General features: G+C 45.1%; 1 protein-coding gene across 1 annotated transcript in view; it reads left to right on the top strand.

Annotated features, from left to right (window-relative positions):
* Positions 1-11,311, top strand: part of MICOS10 (mitochondrial contact site and cristae organizing system subunit 10) — a 31,171-nt gene extending 19,860 nt beyond the window's left edge. Inside the window, exons 2-4 of the mRNA XM_035019619.1 lie at positions 7,597-7,644; positions 8,893-9,002; positions 11,278-11,311. Of these exons, the coding sequence (XP_034875510.1) occupies positions 7,597-7,644; positions 8,893-9,002; positions 11,278-11,292 (173 nt within the window). The 3' untranslated portion in view covers positions 11,293-11,311. The remainder of the gene's footprint in view (positions 1-7,596; positions 7,645-8,892; positions 9,003-11,277) is intronic.
* Positions 11,312-20,657: the final 9,346 nt, after the last annotated feature.

Below are 20,657 nucleotides of genomic sequence, written 5' to 3'. Positions count from 1 at the left end.
CATGTAACAATTCCCACCTTCAAAAAAGAAACACCTGTGCCTTCTACTTAATACATGCTCATAAATGTAGCTCAAGTAGATGTGTAAGGAAAATAAATTATTGGTTTTTGTTTCTCCATTGAATTTTTCATTTGAATCAGGAGTAGATGACAACATAATCTCTGTAATGGTCCATGTCGGGTATCCTGAATCCCCGATTCTTACATTTCCTTTCCCAAAGGTAAGAATCCAGTTACTGTATTGATGGGGATGGGCGAGAGGGATGGGGGTTTTGGGAGGGAAGGGACTCACTGGAAGATACCCTTTTGAGCAGTTTGGATGAATTTGGATTCATCTGATCTCCAGCCGGTGCACAGAGGGCAGTACTTCCCTGCTTGAGTTGTCGACTCTCTTTCTCACTGATTCTGAGTAATTGCAGGTTTTTGTTACCACTCCTAAAAAGTCAAACATCTGTGGTTTCTGTTGTTTTCTTGAGGGACTGAAGAGTCACATAGTCAGAAACTACCTGTCACAATGCAGAAAACACTTGGCTGTTAATGTAACGTTAGACCAGCTGCCCTGCTGTTCTGCTCAACCTTCCATGAAGTTTACCCCTGTGTATAGGAAAGAGCCATGACTTTGTGGAGTCAGACAGCCTGGCTTTGAATTCTCCTTTTTTAGTTGTGTGTACTTGGGTAAGTCAGTTCCAGTAAACTGTTTCCTCTTCTGGGAGACAGGATCATACTACATCTTACAAGGTGGTTCTGTGGATCAAATGAAATAATACATAGAAACAGTATCAGTGCCTGACACTCTGTAAGTGTTAGTACCTCCAAAGCACCCTCCCCCCAAATAAGTGTAATGCATTGCGTCTTTTACTGTGTTTATTGAAACTTAGTAATTCTGCATTTTTTTCAGTCTCCCTTAAATTAGTCTTCAGAGCATTTTCTCATTTTCCTGCATGCTATGCCCACATGTGAATTTATTAGCTAATTATATGTTAGTAAAATGTGTACCAAACCTGTTTCTTCCTTTGTGCATTCTTGGAAAGTTGTATGGCTGACAGAATTCCGAAGTTGGATCATGTGCCACACGCACTCATTTAAAAGGACCCTTTTAGTGAGTTTGGCTTTACTTGAAGCAGAGCACCCCAGTAATGACTTCCACATTTACCTTCCCTATCTTTACTGCTTTCTGCTGACTGGCTTGCTTGTTCTGATCAGGATCCCGGGAATTGATGTCCACCCGAGAAATTCCTGCCGATGTTCCAGCCTCCGTCTAGTCTGGATAGCTACAGAAGGTGGAGGTCTTGTACAAAAGCCACCTTCTTAGTCTGCTTCCTATCTACCCTGCAGCGATGTTGACTTTTGAGAGGCTGGTTAACACAGACTGAATTTACCATCTCTGGGTCTTTGGTCCGGCCCACTTTCTTGGTTAATTCACACGACTTGGCATTTACACGTGGACACCTGGGACAGTGTGTCTTTGCCTCAGAGCATTAAGTAACACAGTTTGGAGCTGACTTAAAACTTTTTTTTTTTCCCTCATAAATTGGGCCCTGAGCATCTTTCATAAATCAGGAATGTTTCTTGGAAATGTAATTCTCACTAAACTCAGTCCCAAGGGTACTTCTCTATAAAAGCACATTCTTGTTTGGTCTGTCATAACAAATGCATTTGATGATTGTAATAACATTGATCGAAACATGATTGAACAGGAAAGCGTGCCCATCATAAATAGATCAGTTTGATACTAATCCATGTTCAAAGTATAACTGGAGGTTTATGAAACACCAGATAGCTCTCGGAAAATTTTTATCATATTTTAAGCAAAATGTTCTAGTTAGCCATGAGTCTGAAGGAATCCCCTATCTTTTTTTAAAAAAAAAGTCTGTCAAAACCTGAGGTGTTCCTATAAAAAATTGCCGATAACCCACGCAGAGTTGGGGTGGGGGAAGGTTGTGACTTTCAGCCGTGGCTCACCCACAGTGTGATCGTAGGCAAGCCAGTGGGTTGTATTTTAATAGAGGATTAACTCTTACATGACACTTTTGATCTGTGTTGAGTTTTATTAGAGAAGTAACAGAACTTACTACCACTTGTTGAGTTCTGTCCCGGATGCTGCCAGATACCTTGTATTTCCCGGAAACAGCAACCCTGTGAGATTGTTTTTACTCTGTAGCCCAGTAGGTTGGGGCTAGGTGATGTTAGTATAGGACGTGAGGTTAGGGAGCTAGCTGCTGAACAGTGGTTGACGTAGGCCCATCTCGTGATGGCACTAGTCCTCTTGCCGTGCCACTCAGCAGGAGACCAAAGCCCTCCTTGCTTTGTGTTTTCTTTCAGACATTTACGAATACAGTTGCTTGTCACGTGGCTTCTAGGGATCTGAAAAACTTGCTTGGAATTACTGAAGCTTCTCATACTAAACTGCCAGTTGCAATGATACTTAAGTTTTTGCTCCTACATTATGATATAAGTTATAGAAATTAGAATGGAGTTGCTTTGCAGGTTTACTTAATTTTTAGATACAGGTCAGATTTTAGCATTGATAACTATACATTAGGCTTATGAATTTAGGAGCTTCGTTTAACATGTGAAATGTAAGTTTGCTTCTCATGATGAGCACTGAGGAATGTAGAAAATTGTCGAATCACTATATTATGCACCTGAAACTAATATAACCCTGTCAACTATAGTGGAATTAAAATTAAAAACAATAAAAATGAGAAATCAAAAATAAATAAAAATAAAATGTTAAATGTAAACTGGAAGGAGAGCTTAATTATTGTATAATAAGTTATTGATAAATAAAATGGGCCCATGGTCTCCCCACCCCCCCGGGTCTTTCCTAGACATGTTTTCTAAGTGACTTAATGAGGATTTTTTTTTTTTTTCTTCTGCCCCTCCAAACAATGAGTCCCTCCTCCTGGCCTAAAAAGTCTGTTGGCAAGTGCAACTTTTTACCAGGTCGGTTCTGCGGGAGCATGGGTTGCTCCAGCTTGTTCTGTAGGGGCTCACATCCAAAGTACACTTCTACCCCAAGACTGCAATCCAATTGTGTAGCCTGCTTGTTACTTCTTGCTGATTATGCTTGCTTCTTAGTGATTTGCAGTGAAGTGAAGCTTTATGCTAGGTGGCATGGTGAGAGCAAAGATTTTTCTAAATAAAGTTGGAACCAGAAGTCCACATGTCACAGTAATGGCTGTCAACATATATCTGTGTCCTCCCCTTCTTACACAGAACGTGGCTTCAGGCATACACGGGTGTACTGCTCTGGGTTGTTATCCTTTTAAATCTGCTAAAAATCCGCTTGGGGATAAGATACAGCAATGTTTTATATGTATTTTACATGTTGTTAGTGGGAGTGAGTTCTTTCTTGTTTTGTTATTAAAATAGTATCAGATGAACTGCTAAGGAATTGGTCCTTCCTAAAAATTTGTTTCTCTACTAGCAAGCTTTATGATGTCCATTTGGGTACTAAACATGCACTGAAGTGCAGGGCTAGATTGATTTGGAGTAATTTCTTTTTGAAAGAATTTGTGCCAATTCTTTTCTGGTTTTGGAGCATGGGCTCCTTGCCTAATGTCAATTCCATAAGGCTCCTCTGTGTGTGTGTGTGTGTGTGTGTGTGTTTGCCTTGCCCCCCTCCTTCCCCTCATAACTGGACTTTGCCACGAGGAAGATGTGTACCTATTATAATCAGGCATTTCTTTCCTTCGGAGGGTGATTTGTCATTCCAGACAGCACGGAGCAAAAGAACAGACTTGAGTGGGGGGAAGGCGAAGTTATATAAACTTTATTCATAGTTAAATATTTGCTTCCAGGGAAGGTGAAAAATGCTTTGTACTTTTTCCTTTGGCTTTTTTCCTCTAAGAGAGCTTGTCATGCAACAACAGAAAAAAGTGGCCAAAGGCAGAAAAAACTCTTCTCTTTTCCATGTTGGTTTGTTTTTATTGTAAGACGAACCTTTCATGTTTTATTGTTATGAAGTTTAAACGTGGCCTAGAGGTGCCAGTCTTTAGTGGAAACAGCTGCAGAGTGGGTGTCCCCGGATCAGGTGGGACTTCTTTGAAGCTCCATGTTGCCTTTTAAAAGAAACCCAGCATGTGAGAACTTGAGCCTGTAAAACTCATCAGCGGCCCCACCGTTGCTAATCTTGCAAGTAACCGAGATAGCTAAGTTTAAATCAGACATTGGCATTGAAAAAATCAGTTTCTGTATTATTTTTTCTGAAGAGACCGGTCTTGTTATTTTGTGTCTTAAAAATACGGAGACCGGGTGGGGGGGCGGGGGGAGTCACTCTTAAGAATGGAAGAGGTAGCAGCCCAATTGGAGACCATCTTTTGCTTCGTCCGAACTGGGATTTTGGTCTCAGACTTGCAGATAGGTGCCTTTGCTGGGAGCAGAACTAGGTGTTGGGCATATCCCTGAGCTTAAGTGTCTAGGGTAAAGATTTCCTGTGCCGTATTGATTGATATTGAGACGTTTCTCATCTCTGTGGTGAGTGATGCTGGTAGCAGTGGGTTACCATCATTCTTGGTCTACTATTTGGAAAAGTTGAGCATCTGAGAGCTTTCTTTCCTTGGGGAAAAATAGGAGAGACAGGCATGGAGTCAGAGGGACAAGAAAAATGCTGAAATATTTTCCTTTTGGGCTTTTGATTTGTTTGCCAAAAAATTGCCTTCCAGATGGAGAAGACCAAAAGCTCTGATTGTAAGCCATTATGTTTTTACTGGCCTACCTCCCCATCCCATTGCCTGGTTTGAAATCTGTAAGCCAGTCCAAATCCTTTACCTCATTTTCTAGTACCAATTTACTGTCTTACTCATCTTCCAGCTGCAAGGGGGTGAGGCAAGTTGCTTTGAAATTGAACCCAGTGCCATTTTATAAACCGGGCAACAGCAGATTCTCACCAAGGAGTATCAGTCACGATAGCTCGCATTTCTCTGAAGCTCTTGAATCTCACCTACCAGGTGGACTTGTGTCTGTGACATGTGCGGTAGGATCAGTCTGGGAATGAATCTGAACAAGCCCTTTTGGCCTTGTGCAGACTTGTTCCTGGCCTGGTTGCCGAGCGTTCTGGGCTGTTGCGTGGGAAGCACAATTTGGTTTTTGGCTGTATCTTCACTGGCAGTAGAAATCTTGACACTCCAGCTTTCCCTCGGGAGGTAGTGATTGTGTCGGGGTTGAAACTGTAGGGGACTCCAGTGTCAAGACATAGTGGGTCGAGTGGCTTTGGAGTCTGGCAGACCTGGGCCCCGTTCACTGCTCTACCACTAACTAAACAGAGTACCCTTGAGCAAATTATTTTCTGCATCTGAAAAATGGGGGATAATACCGGATCAGGTTGTCATTTGGTTTGAAAGAGAATTTGGGGGCGGGGAGGGGGAGAAAATGGTGGGTACTCATGGGAAATACCAAAATGTTAGTTCCTTTTCCTTCAGATGATGTTAGCTTTGAACAGGTTTAACTAGTGTGGTCTGTAAGCTGCCTAGCTTTCCACCATATTATAAATTGTATGGACATTAGGGTGACATGAGTGATTTTCAGATACTGCATTTTAGGGGCGCCTGGGTGGCTCAGTCCTTAAGCGTCTGCCTTCGGCTCAGGTCATGATCCCGGGGTCCTGGGATCGAGTCCCACATCGGGCTCCCTGTTCCGTGGGAAGCCGGCTTCTCCCTCTCCCACTCCCCCTGCTTGTGTTCCCTCTCTCGCTGTCTCTCTCTGTCAAATAAATAAATAAAATATAAAAAAAAAAAGATACTGCATTTTAAAGTTGAGCACTAAACCTAATGCAGGGTCTGTTGTACAGGGGGCAAAGTCATGGTTTGTAATGAAAATTCATATTTGTATAGGATGCAGTCATATGAGAGGAACCTACACCATGGCCGCATGTATGTGGCACGAGAGAATGATAAGAAATCATTCTGAGTAAGTGGCATAAATACTTTCTTCACGCCACCATCAGCTGGGTGGTTGCATGGGTGGATGAAAACTGATGTGAATTAGCTTGCTTAGTTGTGCCGAAGTTCTGTGTTTAGAGCAGAGACGTCAGGCCTGTGACCAGGGAAGTACTTTGAGTGTTTACACTGCAGTGGCCTAAAATCATGGTTAGACAGAGAAGAATCTCTTAGAATTCCAACAGCCAAAATTGGAAAACTATTAAGGCAAAGTGAGAATCGGGACTTTTTTGTGGTGCTTAATTGTAAAGAGGTTGGTTGGGGGCTCAGTTGGACTCTGGAGTAGACACTTTGTAAAGAGCCTCAGAATACTCTGGAAGGTCTGAAAACAATTGTCAAGTCTGAAAAACAAATATAAAATCAGAGCTTGGCACTCTTCCTTGGTGTGTATAACTTTTTTGATAATGGAAAAATGAGTTTACTTCAATATTTGGGACATGTATTATTATAGTATGGGGGGTGATTCCCCCCCTAAAATGGTACCACAGACCAAAAAAAAAAATTCTTTTAATGGTTCTACATTCATTTTAACACATTTTTTTAAATGTGTTTGATTTATTTATTCATGAGAAGAGACACAGGGGGAGAGAGGCAGAGGGAGAAGCAGGCTCCCCGAGTAGCAGGGAGCCTAGTGCGGGACTCCACCCCAGGACCCTGGGATCATGACTTGAGCTGAAGGCAGAGGCTTAACGACTGAGCCACCCAGGCACTCCTCATTTTAACACATCTTATGAGAAAGATAAAACTAGCACTCAAAGCTATGATTACACCAATATTATTTAAGTTCAGGCCAAATTCATTTAACTAAATACGTGCATTGATTTTCTTAACTTTTCTTTTTTTTTAAACAAGTAATTGTGAAGGTAGTGTAGATTTAGCAAAAATTGTGATGGCAGCACTAGAATGACCAAGGTTTGAGAAATACTGGTAAAAATGAGGATCTGGTCTTCTGGTCTTTTTCCCCCACAAGCTTAGATTCCTGTGAGGTTTGATTGAAAATTAGGTATTTAATTTTTTTTTTTTCCAGACCATTAAAATAAGCTTGCATTTGTTCTTTTATTTTGAAAGATAGTGGTTGAAAATGCCCCATGAGTGAAAACAAGAGAAGGGGACTAATCTCCACATTCGGGGCTTTTGAGGAGACACTTTCCCTCTGTCTGAGGTCTCTGACTTGTGTCTGACATGTGACAGCCTTTGGGAATGTTCTGGATCACTCCTTTCCCTATTCCTCAAAAAGTAGCCATCACTCAAAATGCTAAAATGACAAGGGGAGCTTCCAGTTGACATTGTCTACAGTCTGATGTTCTGGCTCAGGCAACCCTATGGAAGAGGACTAGGAGCGCCCAAGGTGCCAGACGTTGTTTGCAAGTGGGGCCCAGAGCGTCTGCTCAAGAACTGTCTCTTGGCTCATTCCCCTACCCCGCCAGACTTGTCTAGACAGAATTGGGAATAAAGTTTCTCTCCCCTGTTGTAGGCAGAAGGACCAGAGGCATCTGTAAAGCCTCTGACGATTAAGGTTAGAAATGGGAAAGTCACCTCGGTACCAAATTATTTAAGAAAAAATTTGTTTTATAGATGTTTACATTTATGAAATGTGCATTTTGTTTTTGTTAAGTAACTGTTATAAGATTTAACATGTTTTTCCTCCCTCTTTGTAGGTACTGGTTTTGGATTAGGACTTGTTTTCTCACTTACCTTCTTTAAAAGTAAGTGTGACTTTTACTATTACCTTTTGAACATAATGTCCTTGTGCGCGTTTTCTCTGTCTCTCTCACACACACACACGCACACACAGCAGGCACACTTCTGGAGGGCACAGCTACGTGGTTGCCACCCCGTCCGTTTATGGGTGTAGGTAGGCCACTGTCAAAGGTGCTAGACAGAGAATATGGACTCAGAAGAGGTCCGAGTGGGTTGGGCGCCTCCAGAGTTCCCCGTGGGCGTTGAGTCAGGGTGCCTGATATCTTCAATATGATATCATCTGAAAAGCCTGTACTTTATGCCAGTGAGTCACTTGGCCAAATCTGCATGCTCAAATATTTCTAATTAATTATAATTTTTTCTAAAGGAACTTGAAAATGAGTCTTGCTGGTCACAAAAACAAGTGGACCAAAAATACACATGCCTTTTGGCCAGAAATTCTCCTAAGCAAAGGGCAGACAATATCCCTTTCATTCTGTGGAAGAAATTCTGAAATTTGGTTATTGACTAGAAGCCAGGGCGCCTGAGTGGCTCAGTTGGTTAAGCGACTGCCTTCGGCTCAGGTCATGATCCTGGAGTCCCGGGATCGAGTCCCGCATCGGGCTCCCTGCTCGGCGGGGAGCCTGCTTCTCCCTCTGACCCTCCCCCCTCTCATGTGCTCTCTCTCTCTCATTCTCTCTGTCTCAAATAAATAAATAAAATCTTAAAAAAAAAAAAAGAAGCCAAAGGGGTCACTTTGACCGCTTTCTGTGAAGAATGGGTGGGGAATACATTACCAGGGAATCGTAATACACAGTGCTGATGCAAAATCATCACTTCATGGTATTGGCATAAATAAGCTTTATGACTTCAATCAAAATTCACTGACTCCATTTAAAATTCAAAGGTGGTATTTCTGTTAAGGTTAAGAAATTAGTTAAAAGGAGCAAATGATTAGAACGTATATATACAATTAAAAGGTTCGACTGTGTCCACTGTTTTCATATTGCACCACTTGTTAAGACCTTGAACCCTCGGGGCATAGGTACTTAATAAATATTTGCTGAATTGATAAATTCAGTAATAGACTCCCTTTCCTGGTTTTTAACCGTTGATTAAACATTGATAGAAACGTGTGGCATGTTGCAGTCATCAGTAAGATGCATGTTGAATATTTATTGAACCCTAAGCAAATAAACGGATTGAAGCCGGAGAAAAAGCTTTATCTTCTCTTAATGGTTCCTTATTGGGATTTTCCTTTTTCTGCTCACCAGGAAGAATGTGGCCATTAGCCTTTGGTTCTGGCATGGGATTGGGAATGGCCTACTCCAACTGTCAGCATGATTTCCAGGCTCCATATCTTCTACACGGAAAATACGTCAAAGTATGTATAGAGCTGATTCTTCTCTTTCTTTTAAAAACAGTTTCCGCAGAGTCCCTGAGGAGTTCTTTAGAGCACATACAATTAATAAACGGTCTGGGTCACTGTGGCACCACTGAGCCCCTGATTTGCTCTTCGGCCTTTAGTGATGTCGACACCGCTTTGGTGCCTAACGTCTGTCCTTTCCCCTGTGGCTTGAGATACACCTGTGCATTCACGTATATAAGCTTAGGTGAGCGGGTAGAATGGATGAACCTGCCTGGAAAAGTTTATCATCGCGGTACAGTAGATTTGTCTGAAATTACCTGTAAGTAGCACTTATGCTCAAGATCTCAGAGTGCCCTGCAAACATCTCACACGTGCTCCAGCTAAACGTAAAGACAGCTGGGACTCAGCATTCTTTCACTTTTTGTTGAAGAGGGGAGGTTCTCCACTCTAAGTCCCATGTGATTCTGCTGAAGTCCTTGTCTACAGGTGGATTTTTAATAATGGGGACAGGATGAAAACCTGTGGCCTGCACCTCAGGAGGGAGAAGGTGGCACGTCTCCTGAGGTTCTTCCCATTGCCTTACTTTAGATGATTGGTTACTGTGGGGTTTGGGGGGAAAGGATCATGGGAGGCTGGGTGCTCAGGGACGGGGGTGGTATTTAGTTTTGTATCCCCAGGGCCTGGAACAAAGTAGACACTCAGATAAATAGGAAATGACTGAGTGAAGTAAACTGCATCTCCTATTAGATGTGTTTGTGGCCTCGGGCTTACTAAGGCACAGTCTTTGTAGCAACACCAGCTTCAGTGCAGAGTGTCCTGTTGCCTGGATGTGTAGATTCCTCTCCCTTCTGGGTTGCCCGTGAGCTAGAGTCGCTATGATCTGGGCAGCAGCAGGGGACGAGGGGGACGAGCCCGGAAGCCAGGAGACCAGGGTGTGGGTCCTGGACCACCCACCGCTTGCTTCCTCTGCGATCTTGAGTTTTCACTTCTGTCTATAAACTGAGGGTAATAATTTCTACCTACATGGTTGCTGTGAGAATTCGGTGTGAAAATGATTTTAAGCTGTGAGGTGCTGTATCAATAGGAATGTTGGGGGTAATAGTCGAGGCCGGCCCCGAAAGGGTGATTGACTTACCCCTTGTTCCTCCGAAATAACAAGTAGAGCGGAAGAGGGGGTACCGTCGAGTGTCCCGGTTCTGGTCAAAAGCTGGAGCCACCAGGGTCACCAAAGCTCAAAGGACAGTCCCCACCACAGCTCAGTAGCCTCTGTCTTAGAACCCGCTCAGACCACCCACTGCCTGCCGGGCCCCCAGCCCGCGCGTGCTCAGCCAGAGAACTGGGAGCAGTGTGAGCTGTCTGGCCAGGGAGCCTGGCCGCCCTCCGCCGCCCTCCAGGTTAGTGTCCTGTCCCTGCGCCAGAGCCCGGGGGAGATCCTCACAGGGACGAGAAGAAGCGCGGCTGCGTGGTACCAAAGCTGGCGACAGGCAGTTTCCACCGCTCCCTGACCCTTTGCCTTCTTGGCACCACAGCTGGATTTGGGGGAGAACAGAAAGGAGCCGGAGGGGAGCTTCAGGTCTTTTAATTGTTCAGAATGTTTTCGTGTTCCAGACCCAGTTGTCATGGATAGTGGCTCAGGGGGGATTATATGCGTATTATACACTTCATGGCTGGGAGCTACTGTGGAAAATATTGTTCCTTTTTAACAGCCTTGCGTGTCCTGCTCCAAAATGGCCTTGTAACTGTATCTGGGCTTGAGTCTGTGCCTCTGGGTGGTCACCCTCCATTCTCTGCAGAGGCGGGCCCAGCGCAGGGCTATTTCAAGGTAGTCACCTCACGGTCGGGGCCTGTTGAGGGCCCCTCCTGGATGCCTCGCCTTTCTGTTCTTTCTCGAGACCTCCCTCCCAGTAGGTTAGTGGGAGAGGTTTTCCTTGCCTTCCTTCAGCAGATGAGGAACTGCAGTCTTACTGTGGTTAAGAAAGTTGCCCGAGGTCCCATCGGTAGTCAGCTGTTCGATTCCAGAGCCGCGCTGCGTCCGCCCACCTCTGGTGCAGCCCTCTGATGAGTGTGAGGAACAGCTGTGCGGGTACTGACTCTGGTCCCCCTGCCCCCGTCCTCCCACCAAGATTAGGGAGCCACTCTTGAGGCCCCGGGACGGGTGTTAGTTCTCTTGGGAGACCGTTTTGTAAAGCAAACCGGGTGTCAAGGCTTGGGGCCCATTGGTCCCTTGGGTCGGAGATGGTTGTCCAAATGCTGTCTGCACACTTCTAATCAGAGTGTCCTTACTTTCTAGGAGCAGGAGCAGTGACTTGCACCTGAGAACATCCCAGTGGGAGGAAAAGAGAAATCATGTTTATTCCTCAGGAATACTGAAGTGCCCTGGAGTAAGCTGACATTCTTCTGTAACAATGTTATCAGTAACGCTTTAAACTCCAGCACACTGTTTATGTATTTGAAACGAAGTCTGTTTCTTGTTTTGTATTTTCTCTCTGGAAATTGCAAGGAGGTGGTCTTAAAAGAAATAAATTAAAAAGAGGCAGCCCAGTGCATCGCCTGCGTTTCTTTGCCTGTGGTCTTCGAGCCTCGGGCCGACGGTATTTGCGCTGCCAGCCGCTGTAACCTCCTGGTCCCCGCCACGCAGAGCCTTCCCGAAACCACAGCCGTTGTGCGTCCCGCCCCCCTCGTCCCCTGAAGGGTAGTGTTCGGAACTGCGTCCACCTCACTCGGTGCTTGGAGCGTCTGCTGACGATGACAGACGTCTTGAGGAGCCTCGCCTTTGCCTTAGCAGCTCCTTAGGATCCGGTGTCCTTCTCACCAGTAGGCCCGGCGGGGCACGTTTCAGCCGCACCTGCTGCACGAGGGCAGGGCTTCTGTGGGGAAGCGTGTGCGTGCGGGCGGCGTCCACGGCTCCCTCCCTCCATGGCACGGTGTCTTGCAGCTTTGGGGGGCGGGGGGGGTGTGCCTCGCCCTGGGGGGCGGGGCGAGCTCGTGGTGTACCCACCCGGCTCGAAGGCCACGTTTGGAGGTGATTTTATCTTCACACAGCAGCTGAAGGTTGAGGACAGAGGGGCTGCTTCTCATGCCCCTCAGTGAGTTTATTCCTTTGGTTTCACTTGAACCAGGGAGGCTGGACGCAGAAGTAGTATTGCGGCAATTTCTTCTAAAAATGTATAGAAACCCGGAGGGAGCTCCGTCTTTCCTATTGTGTTTCTCTCTCTACAATAAAATGAAGATGCACAGCGCTTGATCCCACTGGTCCCTTTATCCTGTATATGTTTGGTGTTTTTGGTTTTTTTTTAAGATTTTTTAGTTTATTTATTTGACAGAGAGAGACACAGCGAGAGAGGGAACACAAGCAAGGGGAGAAGCAGGCCTCCCACGGAGCAGGGAGCCCGATGTGGGGCTCGATCCTAGGACCCCAGGATCATGACCTGAGCCGAAGGCAGACGCTTAACGACTGAGCCACCCAGGTGCCCCTATCCTGTATATGTTGATTGAGCATCTTGTGTGAGCCAGGCACTGTTCCAGGCCGCAGAGATAGATGGAAAGGGAAGACATAAGATGCTTCGAGTGTGCTGGAAGTCTGGGCCTGCAGATTCTTGACCCTAAAGCGGAGGGGTGTAGGAGAAGTGCAGTGAGAACCAAGGAGAAGGAACAGCTGAGTGTCCTTCAGATGGCCTGGCGGAGGAGGGATATTGTGGGCCGGTACTTGAAGTGGACGTGGACATTCGAGCCAGAAGAGGAAGAGCAGGAGGGTGGCTTATGTGAAGGCGCGGAGTTACGCAGTGCATATGGTTGTTGGGGAATGACACGGAGGTCCACAGGGGCCCGGAGAGGTGTGGAGGGTGAGGCCAGGCACCGGGGTAGAACTGGTGTCTGACGCCCGTTCTGGAACACTGGTTAGATGGTTCTTGCAAGTATCGCAATGAGTAGATTCAGGGTAGAAATACCCTCTCTTTTTTCCCTCCATCATCCTTCACCCCACCCCCCTTTCCAGAAAGGGGTGCTAAGCTCTGGACCAGAACAGGAAGCAGTGGCTCTCTGCCCTGCAAACTGTCCAGACTCCTCTGTTCTCTGGGCCTTTTTGTTGATTTGAATCACTTAAAGCCCAAAGGGGGCCTGAGCCCAGGACTAGAAGTCATGGCCATGGCTAACCATAGCCGTTCTGCTGTTTTTCACTCTGCTCCTTTCATTCCATGATCAAAATAACCCATGTCACTAAAAGAAAAAATGCCTTTGCAACCTGTTTCATTCCTTACTCTTGTCTTCATATTTCCCTCTAATTTTTCTGTCTTTATTCAGGCAGAGAGAAGAGTAACAGGTCCCTTTTCAAAAAAGAAGAAAACACAAATCACAGCATGCCCACTGGTTCTCTGGATATTCAGAAGCATATGGAGTGGAAATGGACACTGGAAGCAGGCTTTCCTGTCTTGCTTAAGTTATTGGCTTGGGCATGATATTTGGAGGGTCCCTTTGCCCAGCGTCTTTGAAACACAACTTCTGTGTTTGAGAAACTGGCCAGCTCTGTGAGGGAATGATTCCGGGCAAAGGTCGGCCAAAGGAAGCACTGGCTGTTTGCTTTAATTCCAGAGCACTTCGTATTCCTGCCTTGGAGCTCTTAGCAGAGACTGGCCCAAAGCACAGTGCTCAATTTTGTCCCCACTCCCTGCCCCCATCTCAAATCAACCTTCAGAAAGTTCCAGCTCGTTGGCAAAGGCACACATTCTGTTCTACTTTAAGTTTCGTTAGAAATTCAAGTCCTCTGGGGCTCTTTTCCCTTGTGGGGCTATGAAACTTTGACTTTGCTTCTTGTCTGCCCTTCTGGAACCAAATACAAGGAAATTCATGGGTTTGGGGAGAGAGTGATGGGAACCCAACTGGGCACAGGATACTGGGATAAGGCTGTGGCGCCCCGAAAGTGGCCTGCTCTGCCAACATATATAAATTCATACAGTCTGAGCTTGACACTGTATAATTTGGCCCAGAACAATATGTATTTTGAACTCATTTAGGTGAATGACTTTGGCATTCCAAGTACCCACTGGGGGAGCCTTTATCAGGCTGCATTTGCCTTATGCAGCAGTAGGCCTTTGTTCTGAGACATGGCCTCAGAACACACTCTTGTTGAGCTGTCCCCTTAAGCGAGTGTCATCCTCTCATCCATTTCAAAAGATCCCAGGACGAAGTCTTGAAATTGTGCTTGTAGGAAATGCCAAGACTGGGAACAGAGGAGAGATCTATGTAGATTTGCTTTTAGTTTTCCCAAGCCTCACTGTTTACATTTTTTTTTCTTTTCTTTTCTTTTTTTTTTTTTATGTAACCAAGCCATAATTACATTTTACTTGTCGTGGTTCAATCTGATTGTATTGTTGAAGGACTATTTTTGAACCTGTCCAAATAAACTCTGCAAAGTATTTCCACAAGGATGTACTCCGTGGGGCTGGAGCAGCCTTCCTCCCGAGTGGTCTGGAGACACAAACAAGTTTCCTGTTGCATGCTTTCTAATTACATAAACGCGAAGGGGTGGAAGAGAGAAAGTGGAAATTCTAAGTACCAAAAGGAATGTTAAGTTTAGAATAACAAGCTCATCTGGAAGCCATCACCACTTTTTTCTCCTAAGCATGCTGCAAGCACCCCTTCGCCTCGGACACCAAAGGATGAGGTCGGTTGGGGTGAACACTGACCTGGGCAGGAGCAGGGCGGGGGTTCCCATGTTCACTGAGCAGCGTCTGTGTGGAGCCAGGGTGAGAGTCAGTGATCGCCGTTAAAGCCGGAAAGATGTGGAGTCCGAGGAGCTGGGTCCAAGCTCCCATTCCATCACTTACTCGCCGAGTGACTCCCTTTGCTGTAAAGGGAGCAAAAAGAATTCCTACCTTATAGGCTTGGAGAGAGAAATACATGTGCTAACACGAGCATTAAAAAGAGGTTGTTGCTCTTTGAATCAGAATGGAGTACGGGGTATTACTCAGGGTGGGTAGGGGACTGTTCCCGAACAGAAAGGGCATAATCCTTGGGCTCAAGGAGTCCGGTTCTTAGAGTCGTAAACGAGCAAGATCTAAGAGAGAATGGATGTCTCAAATGAGTTTCTCGTAATAAAGTAGTTAGAAAACACTGCATCTTCGTAAGTATTAAATGTCATGTTTTCACTCTGTTCCATTGAGATACACATGAGTACAGCCACTGTGGCGTCTCTTCTTCCGACATGACCCGAGCTAAAATTCAGTTACTGGCTCAGCACGCGGTACGCTAGCGGGGGCAGGCAGACAGGGGACACTAAGGAAGTGGAATGGGAACCTGAGACCTCCTCACGGAGCTTCGGGCATGGTAGGAAACAGCACCTCGAGTGAACATTTGTATTCAGGGTAATTGGCTTCCATTGTGCGATCCTCACTTTGGAGCTCGGAGCCAGCCAGGAGATGTAAGTGGGGGAAGGCGATGTCAAGAATTCTTGGAGGAATTTGGGAGTGGGCAGAAGAGGAGTCTTTAATAGGGAAGAAACTGGGACTAGAAAAAGGAGCTCATTATCAACTGTCAGCCAAGTCATCTTTCCCTCTTCCTGGTCCAGCCGGTCTGAGCCAGGCAGAACTTAATTTGATCACTTCGAGTGAATAGTATTTATGGGGCACGTGCTTGGTGCCGGTTACTGTTCTCAGGCTTTACATACATCACGATGCTTCATTTTTATAACTCTCTATGAGAGAAGTACTTTTACCTCATTTTATAGATGAAGAAGCAGATTTGGAAAGGATAAATTAACGTGCCCAAGGACTAACAGCTAAGAAGTGATACAGGCAGGGTTTTTACCTGATTCCAGAACCCAAGCTCTTAACTACGCAGTTGAAAACAGTTGAAACTGGGAAGGGTCATTCAAAGGGGCTTGATCCAGTTTAAGTCCGATTTGAGACACTTGAACTAGTTGAAATCGATCAGTTTCATTGAGTTTAAACTGGTAAGAACAAGTTGATTCAATTTCAAATCAGCTGTATTTATTTAAAAAACAATCCCTATGCTTATTAATCAGAAACACAATGGTCAATCAGAGCTTCAGGTCAGTGTTACTGATGAGTTTTGCTAAATCCTTGCAAATGTGATAAAGCATCATGACATTTTATTGACCTATGCATCTTAAAAACTACATTTTCCAATTAGTTTTTTTTTTAAAGACATAATTTACAAATGGTAAAATGCACCCATTACCTGGTTCAAAAATGAAAACCTTTTTATAATGTATAGCTTTATATTTTACTTTTAAGAGGCTAAATATTGTTGTAACTTGATTTGATAGAATTTTACATTTACAGAAAAGTGAAAATAAGGGGCTCCTTCGTACCCTTTACCCATGCTCACCAATTATTCACACTTTCCCTCGTCTGCTTTACCCTCTGTATCTGGGTGTGTGTATAGTATTTTTTGAGCCGTATGAGAGTAAGGTGGAGACATCATGTCCGTTGACACACAAATACTTCAGTGTATGTTTTCTAAGAATAAGGAAATTCTTAGATAACCACAGTACAATTGTGTAAATCAGAGAATTGATGGGCGCCTGGCTGGCTCAGTCAGTAGCGCATGGGATTTGATCTCGGAGTCGTGAGTTTGGGCCCCATATTGGTTGTAGAGATGATTTAAAAATAAAATCTTTAAAAACAATAAGGGGCACCAGTGTGGCTCAGTCGGTTAAGCATCCGACTCTTGATTTCAGCTCAGGTTATGATCTCAGAGTTGTGAAATAGAGCTCTATTTGGGGCTCCTGCTGAGCATGGAGTCTGCTTAAGATTTTCTCTCTGTCCAAAAAAAAAAAAACTCTCTCCCTCTCTCCCTCTGCTCCTCCACTTGAGCAGGCGCTCTCACTCTCTCAAATAAATGAATACAATCTTTAATAAAAACAATAAATCAATCAGGGAATTAACATTGATACAATAGTATCATCTAATCCATAGTACATGTTGAAATTTTGTAAATTGTTGGAACAATAACACTGTCCCACTCTTTGCCCAATCCAAGATCATGCAGGGTATTTATTTAGTTGTCAAGTCTCTTTAATCCAGAACCGTGCATCAGCCTTTCTTCTTGCTTTTGACATCTTTGAAGAGTACAAGCCAGCTATTTTGTGGAGTGTTTCTCAGTTTGGGTTTGTCTGGTGTGTTTACTCCATGATTAGATTCAGGTTTTGCAGTTTGGGCAGAGGTGTATCTTTTTCAGTGACCAGGATGTCCATGTGTCTTAATAGTGGTGTGAACTTTGGTTACTTGGTGTTAGTGCTGCCTGCCTGGTTTCTCCAGTGCATGTTGATTATTTTTCTTTCTAATTAATAAATTGTGGGGCGATACTTTTGAGACCGTAAATATCCTGTTCCATATCAAGCCATTGTGAGTTTTAGCATCCAGTGGCAATTTTCAGAATTCATTATTCCTTACGACCTGGAGTCACTATGAGGAAGAATTTTCCCTTCCTCCCAATTTATTTGTTAATTTATTTCTATCATTATGGACTCATGGATTCTCATTTTATTAAATTGATTATAATCTGTGATTGTCAATATTTATCACTCAGATTGTCCAGATATGCCTGTTAGGAGCTCTTCCGAACCGGCGCCTGGTTACCTTTAGACTCACCCACTCCATTCTTTGAGGACAAGATAGTCCAGACCCTTCCAGTATTTTCTTTACCCCAGCCTTGGAATCCCTACTTCCTTTTAGAGAAGAATGGTAGTCTGAAACCGAGATCCGCAGGTGCACGCATTGCTGTCCATGTGTCATTGTTCAGCAGAGCTAGGGAATAGGTAGGGGTGTGTGTGTGTGTGTGTGCGCGCGCGTCTGTAACCTTGAGTTACTGATAACCAAAGTCCAAAACCTAGGGTTTTGTCTGGCCTTAGCCCATCCCAGTTTGTTAACTCCCTTATCTAACAGTGAGAAACCTGGCTTTGGGGATTTAATTTCTAGAAAGTAGTATTATCAGTGATAGCTGAGTGGAAATATGCTGGGATTCTTCGACAGGGAGTCAGTGTGGGTGCCCTCTGGCCTCTCGGCATGTCTTCCAGTTCCGCTTTCCTTACCTTCTACCTCTTCTGCTATCTACACCTCTGGATGCCATCAAGGCCCAGGGCACATTTTTCTTGTCCTGGTGTTTATGAAACAGTTTTGTCCTTACTAGCTTTCAGGTAGGCAGTTGAGTTTAACGTTTCATATATTTTCAAAACTCCTAAATTAACTTGCTTTTTTAAGTGGGTGGCCCTCACTGATCATTTGTATGGGTCAGTGACTTTCAATGGGAAGAAAGGCTTCCCCAAATTCTGACTATAGGGCATCCTCTGTTCTCTTCTGAGCTGCTTCCCTGGGTCACTTTGTCATCATGAGAAAGTCACTCGATCTCTCTGGGCCTCATTGTAAGACGGTGGTAATGATCGCTTCCTGGCACACTGTACAAATGTGAGGTCGCGCACCCTGTTATTTTGGAGAAAAGTGGAACAGCCAGCTGAATATTATGATATAATCAACTGTGCAACAAATTATGATCAAATGAATCACTTTCCCATTTAAAACGAGGGCCTATCAATTGTGACATCACACGACAGACTCTTTTATAAGCACAGAAAGAAAGGCCTACCCCTATTGCAGACTTCACTTCCTCTTCCCTCTGTAGGGTCTTCATGCATAAAACTCAAAGTTCCACTTGTTTTACCAGGAAAAGTCCTCCTGTCGAGGAATATAAGGTAATTACAGACCTTCCCTTGATCCCTTTAGATACCCTTCTTAAAGACCAGGAGGTAGAGCCGTTGAAGGTGCATGTTAGAACGAGGCAGTCGGTATCCACATCCCTCCAGGTTTCTTGACTCCTCACCCTGGGCCCCAGAAACCAGCCCTAAAGCTGCTTTTTTGGCCCAAACCTGTGATCTGTAGAGCCTTGTTCAGTCAAGGCAGGGGAGTCTTGAGGATTTCTTTTACCTCACCAGAATCTCTGTAAGACTTCCAGTGGCCTCTCAGCCTCCAGCCTCACCCCCCTCCCCCAGCTCTTGAGGTTTTTTTTTTAAAGATTTTATTTTTAAGTAATCTCTACACCCAACATGGGGTTCAAACTTACAACCCGGAGGAGGTGCCTGGCTGGCTCAGTTGGAAGAGCACGCCACTCTTGACCTCAGGGCTGTGAGTTCAAGCCCCACGTTGGGTGTAGAGATTACTTAAAAATAGAACCTTAAAACAACAAACAAAAACTTAACAACCCCGAGATCAAGAGTCGCACACTCCACGGATGAAGCCAGCCAGGCGCCCCCTGCTTCTCCACCAGTTTTAACACTTTTATGCCTGTTCATAAATTTCCAGTGGTTCCCCACTCATGCACAGAACTCAGTCCAAATTTCTTAGCTTAGCATTCAAGGCTGTCCACCAACCAGCTCCTGCCTCGGCCTCCTACTCTGCCCACTGCTCTCTCCACAGAGTAAGTTAAAGGCTAAGAGCAGGAGCTCTGGAGCCACGCTTTCGGGGGGCGGGAGGTTGAATTTCAGTTCCGACACTTACTTGCTATGGGGTCCTCCCGGAAGTTACGCTGTCCGTGCCTTGCTTCCCTCGTCTGTAAATGGGAATGATGATGATTCCTTCAAAAGGCTATTATGAGAATAAATTCATCCACATATGTCTTCATTACTATAAAAGCAGCCTTTTGCATGGTGCCTTGACCTATAGTAACGTTGGATTATATCATTATTCCCCCCTTTATTCTCCACACGGCAGCCAGTGTTAAAACATAAATTGGATTATGTCAGTCATCTGCTCAAAACCTTCCAGTGGCCTTTCATCCCATTTGGAGAAAAAGCCAAAGTCAATCCAGTGCACTCCAAAGACCTTGCAAGTTCTGGCCCTCCCAGTACCTGTCTGCCCTTGACTCTTCCCACCCTCTCCCTGCTCCTCTGCTCCAGTCCTTCTGTCCTTCTGTGCCTGAACGCTCTGGTGCACTCCCACCCTGGGGCCTTGAGACTAGCTGTCCTCGGCTTGTGGTCTCTGCCCTCGCCTCGCCCAGGTACCCCCAAAGCTCATGCTCTTGTCTCCTTCCAGCCTCTACTCAATGTCTTGTGCTCAGTGAGATCTTCCCTGACCACTCTGGTCTTTCTAACCCTACACACACCCTAACCACACCCCCCTCCCGCCTCAGCTCTGCTGGATTTTTCTCTCCGGCCTTTCCCTGAATCTTGCCAGTCTGTATCTTTACCTACATCATCTGTTGGTTGGTTGTCTCCTCTCACTAGAATGTAAGCTCCCTGAAGGCAGGGACTGGCATTTGTTTTACTGCTGTATCCTTAGCACCAGAACAGGGCTGGCACATGGTGGGTACTCAATAACTATTTGCTAAGTGAACAGTAGTCCATTAACTCTGTTTCAATCAAACTAGTTATTTATTCCTAAGACACATTTTCCTATGGGTGGTACATTCATTCAACCAAGTTTCATCTCACAAGCCAAATGTATCCATTTGGTGGTGACTTGTAGAGGAACTGTGTTAAGGATTCTGGGGCTGTGTCTGGGCCCATCCAGGCGTGTTATGTTACTGTTGTCCGCTGGAGCACTGTGGAGGCCCGCGGGCCATGTGTTGGTCAAATACAAACCCCTTTCCCTGGCTCGCTCTTCCTTCCTTCCTTCCTTCCTTCCTTCCTTCCTTCCTTCCTTCCTTCCTTCCTTCCTTCCT

The sequence above is a fragment of the Mirounga leonina genome, unplaced genomic scaffold (genome assembly GCF_011800145.1).
Source record: "Mirounga leonina isolate KUSES-001 unplaced genomic scaffold, KU_Mleo_1.0 Mir_173, whole genome shotgun sequence".
Lineage (NCBI taxonomy): Eukaryota > Metazoa > Chordata > Mammalia > Carnivora > Phocidae > Mirounga > Mirounga leonina.
This window is presented reverse-complemented; position numbering and strand designations above follow the sequence as displayed.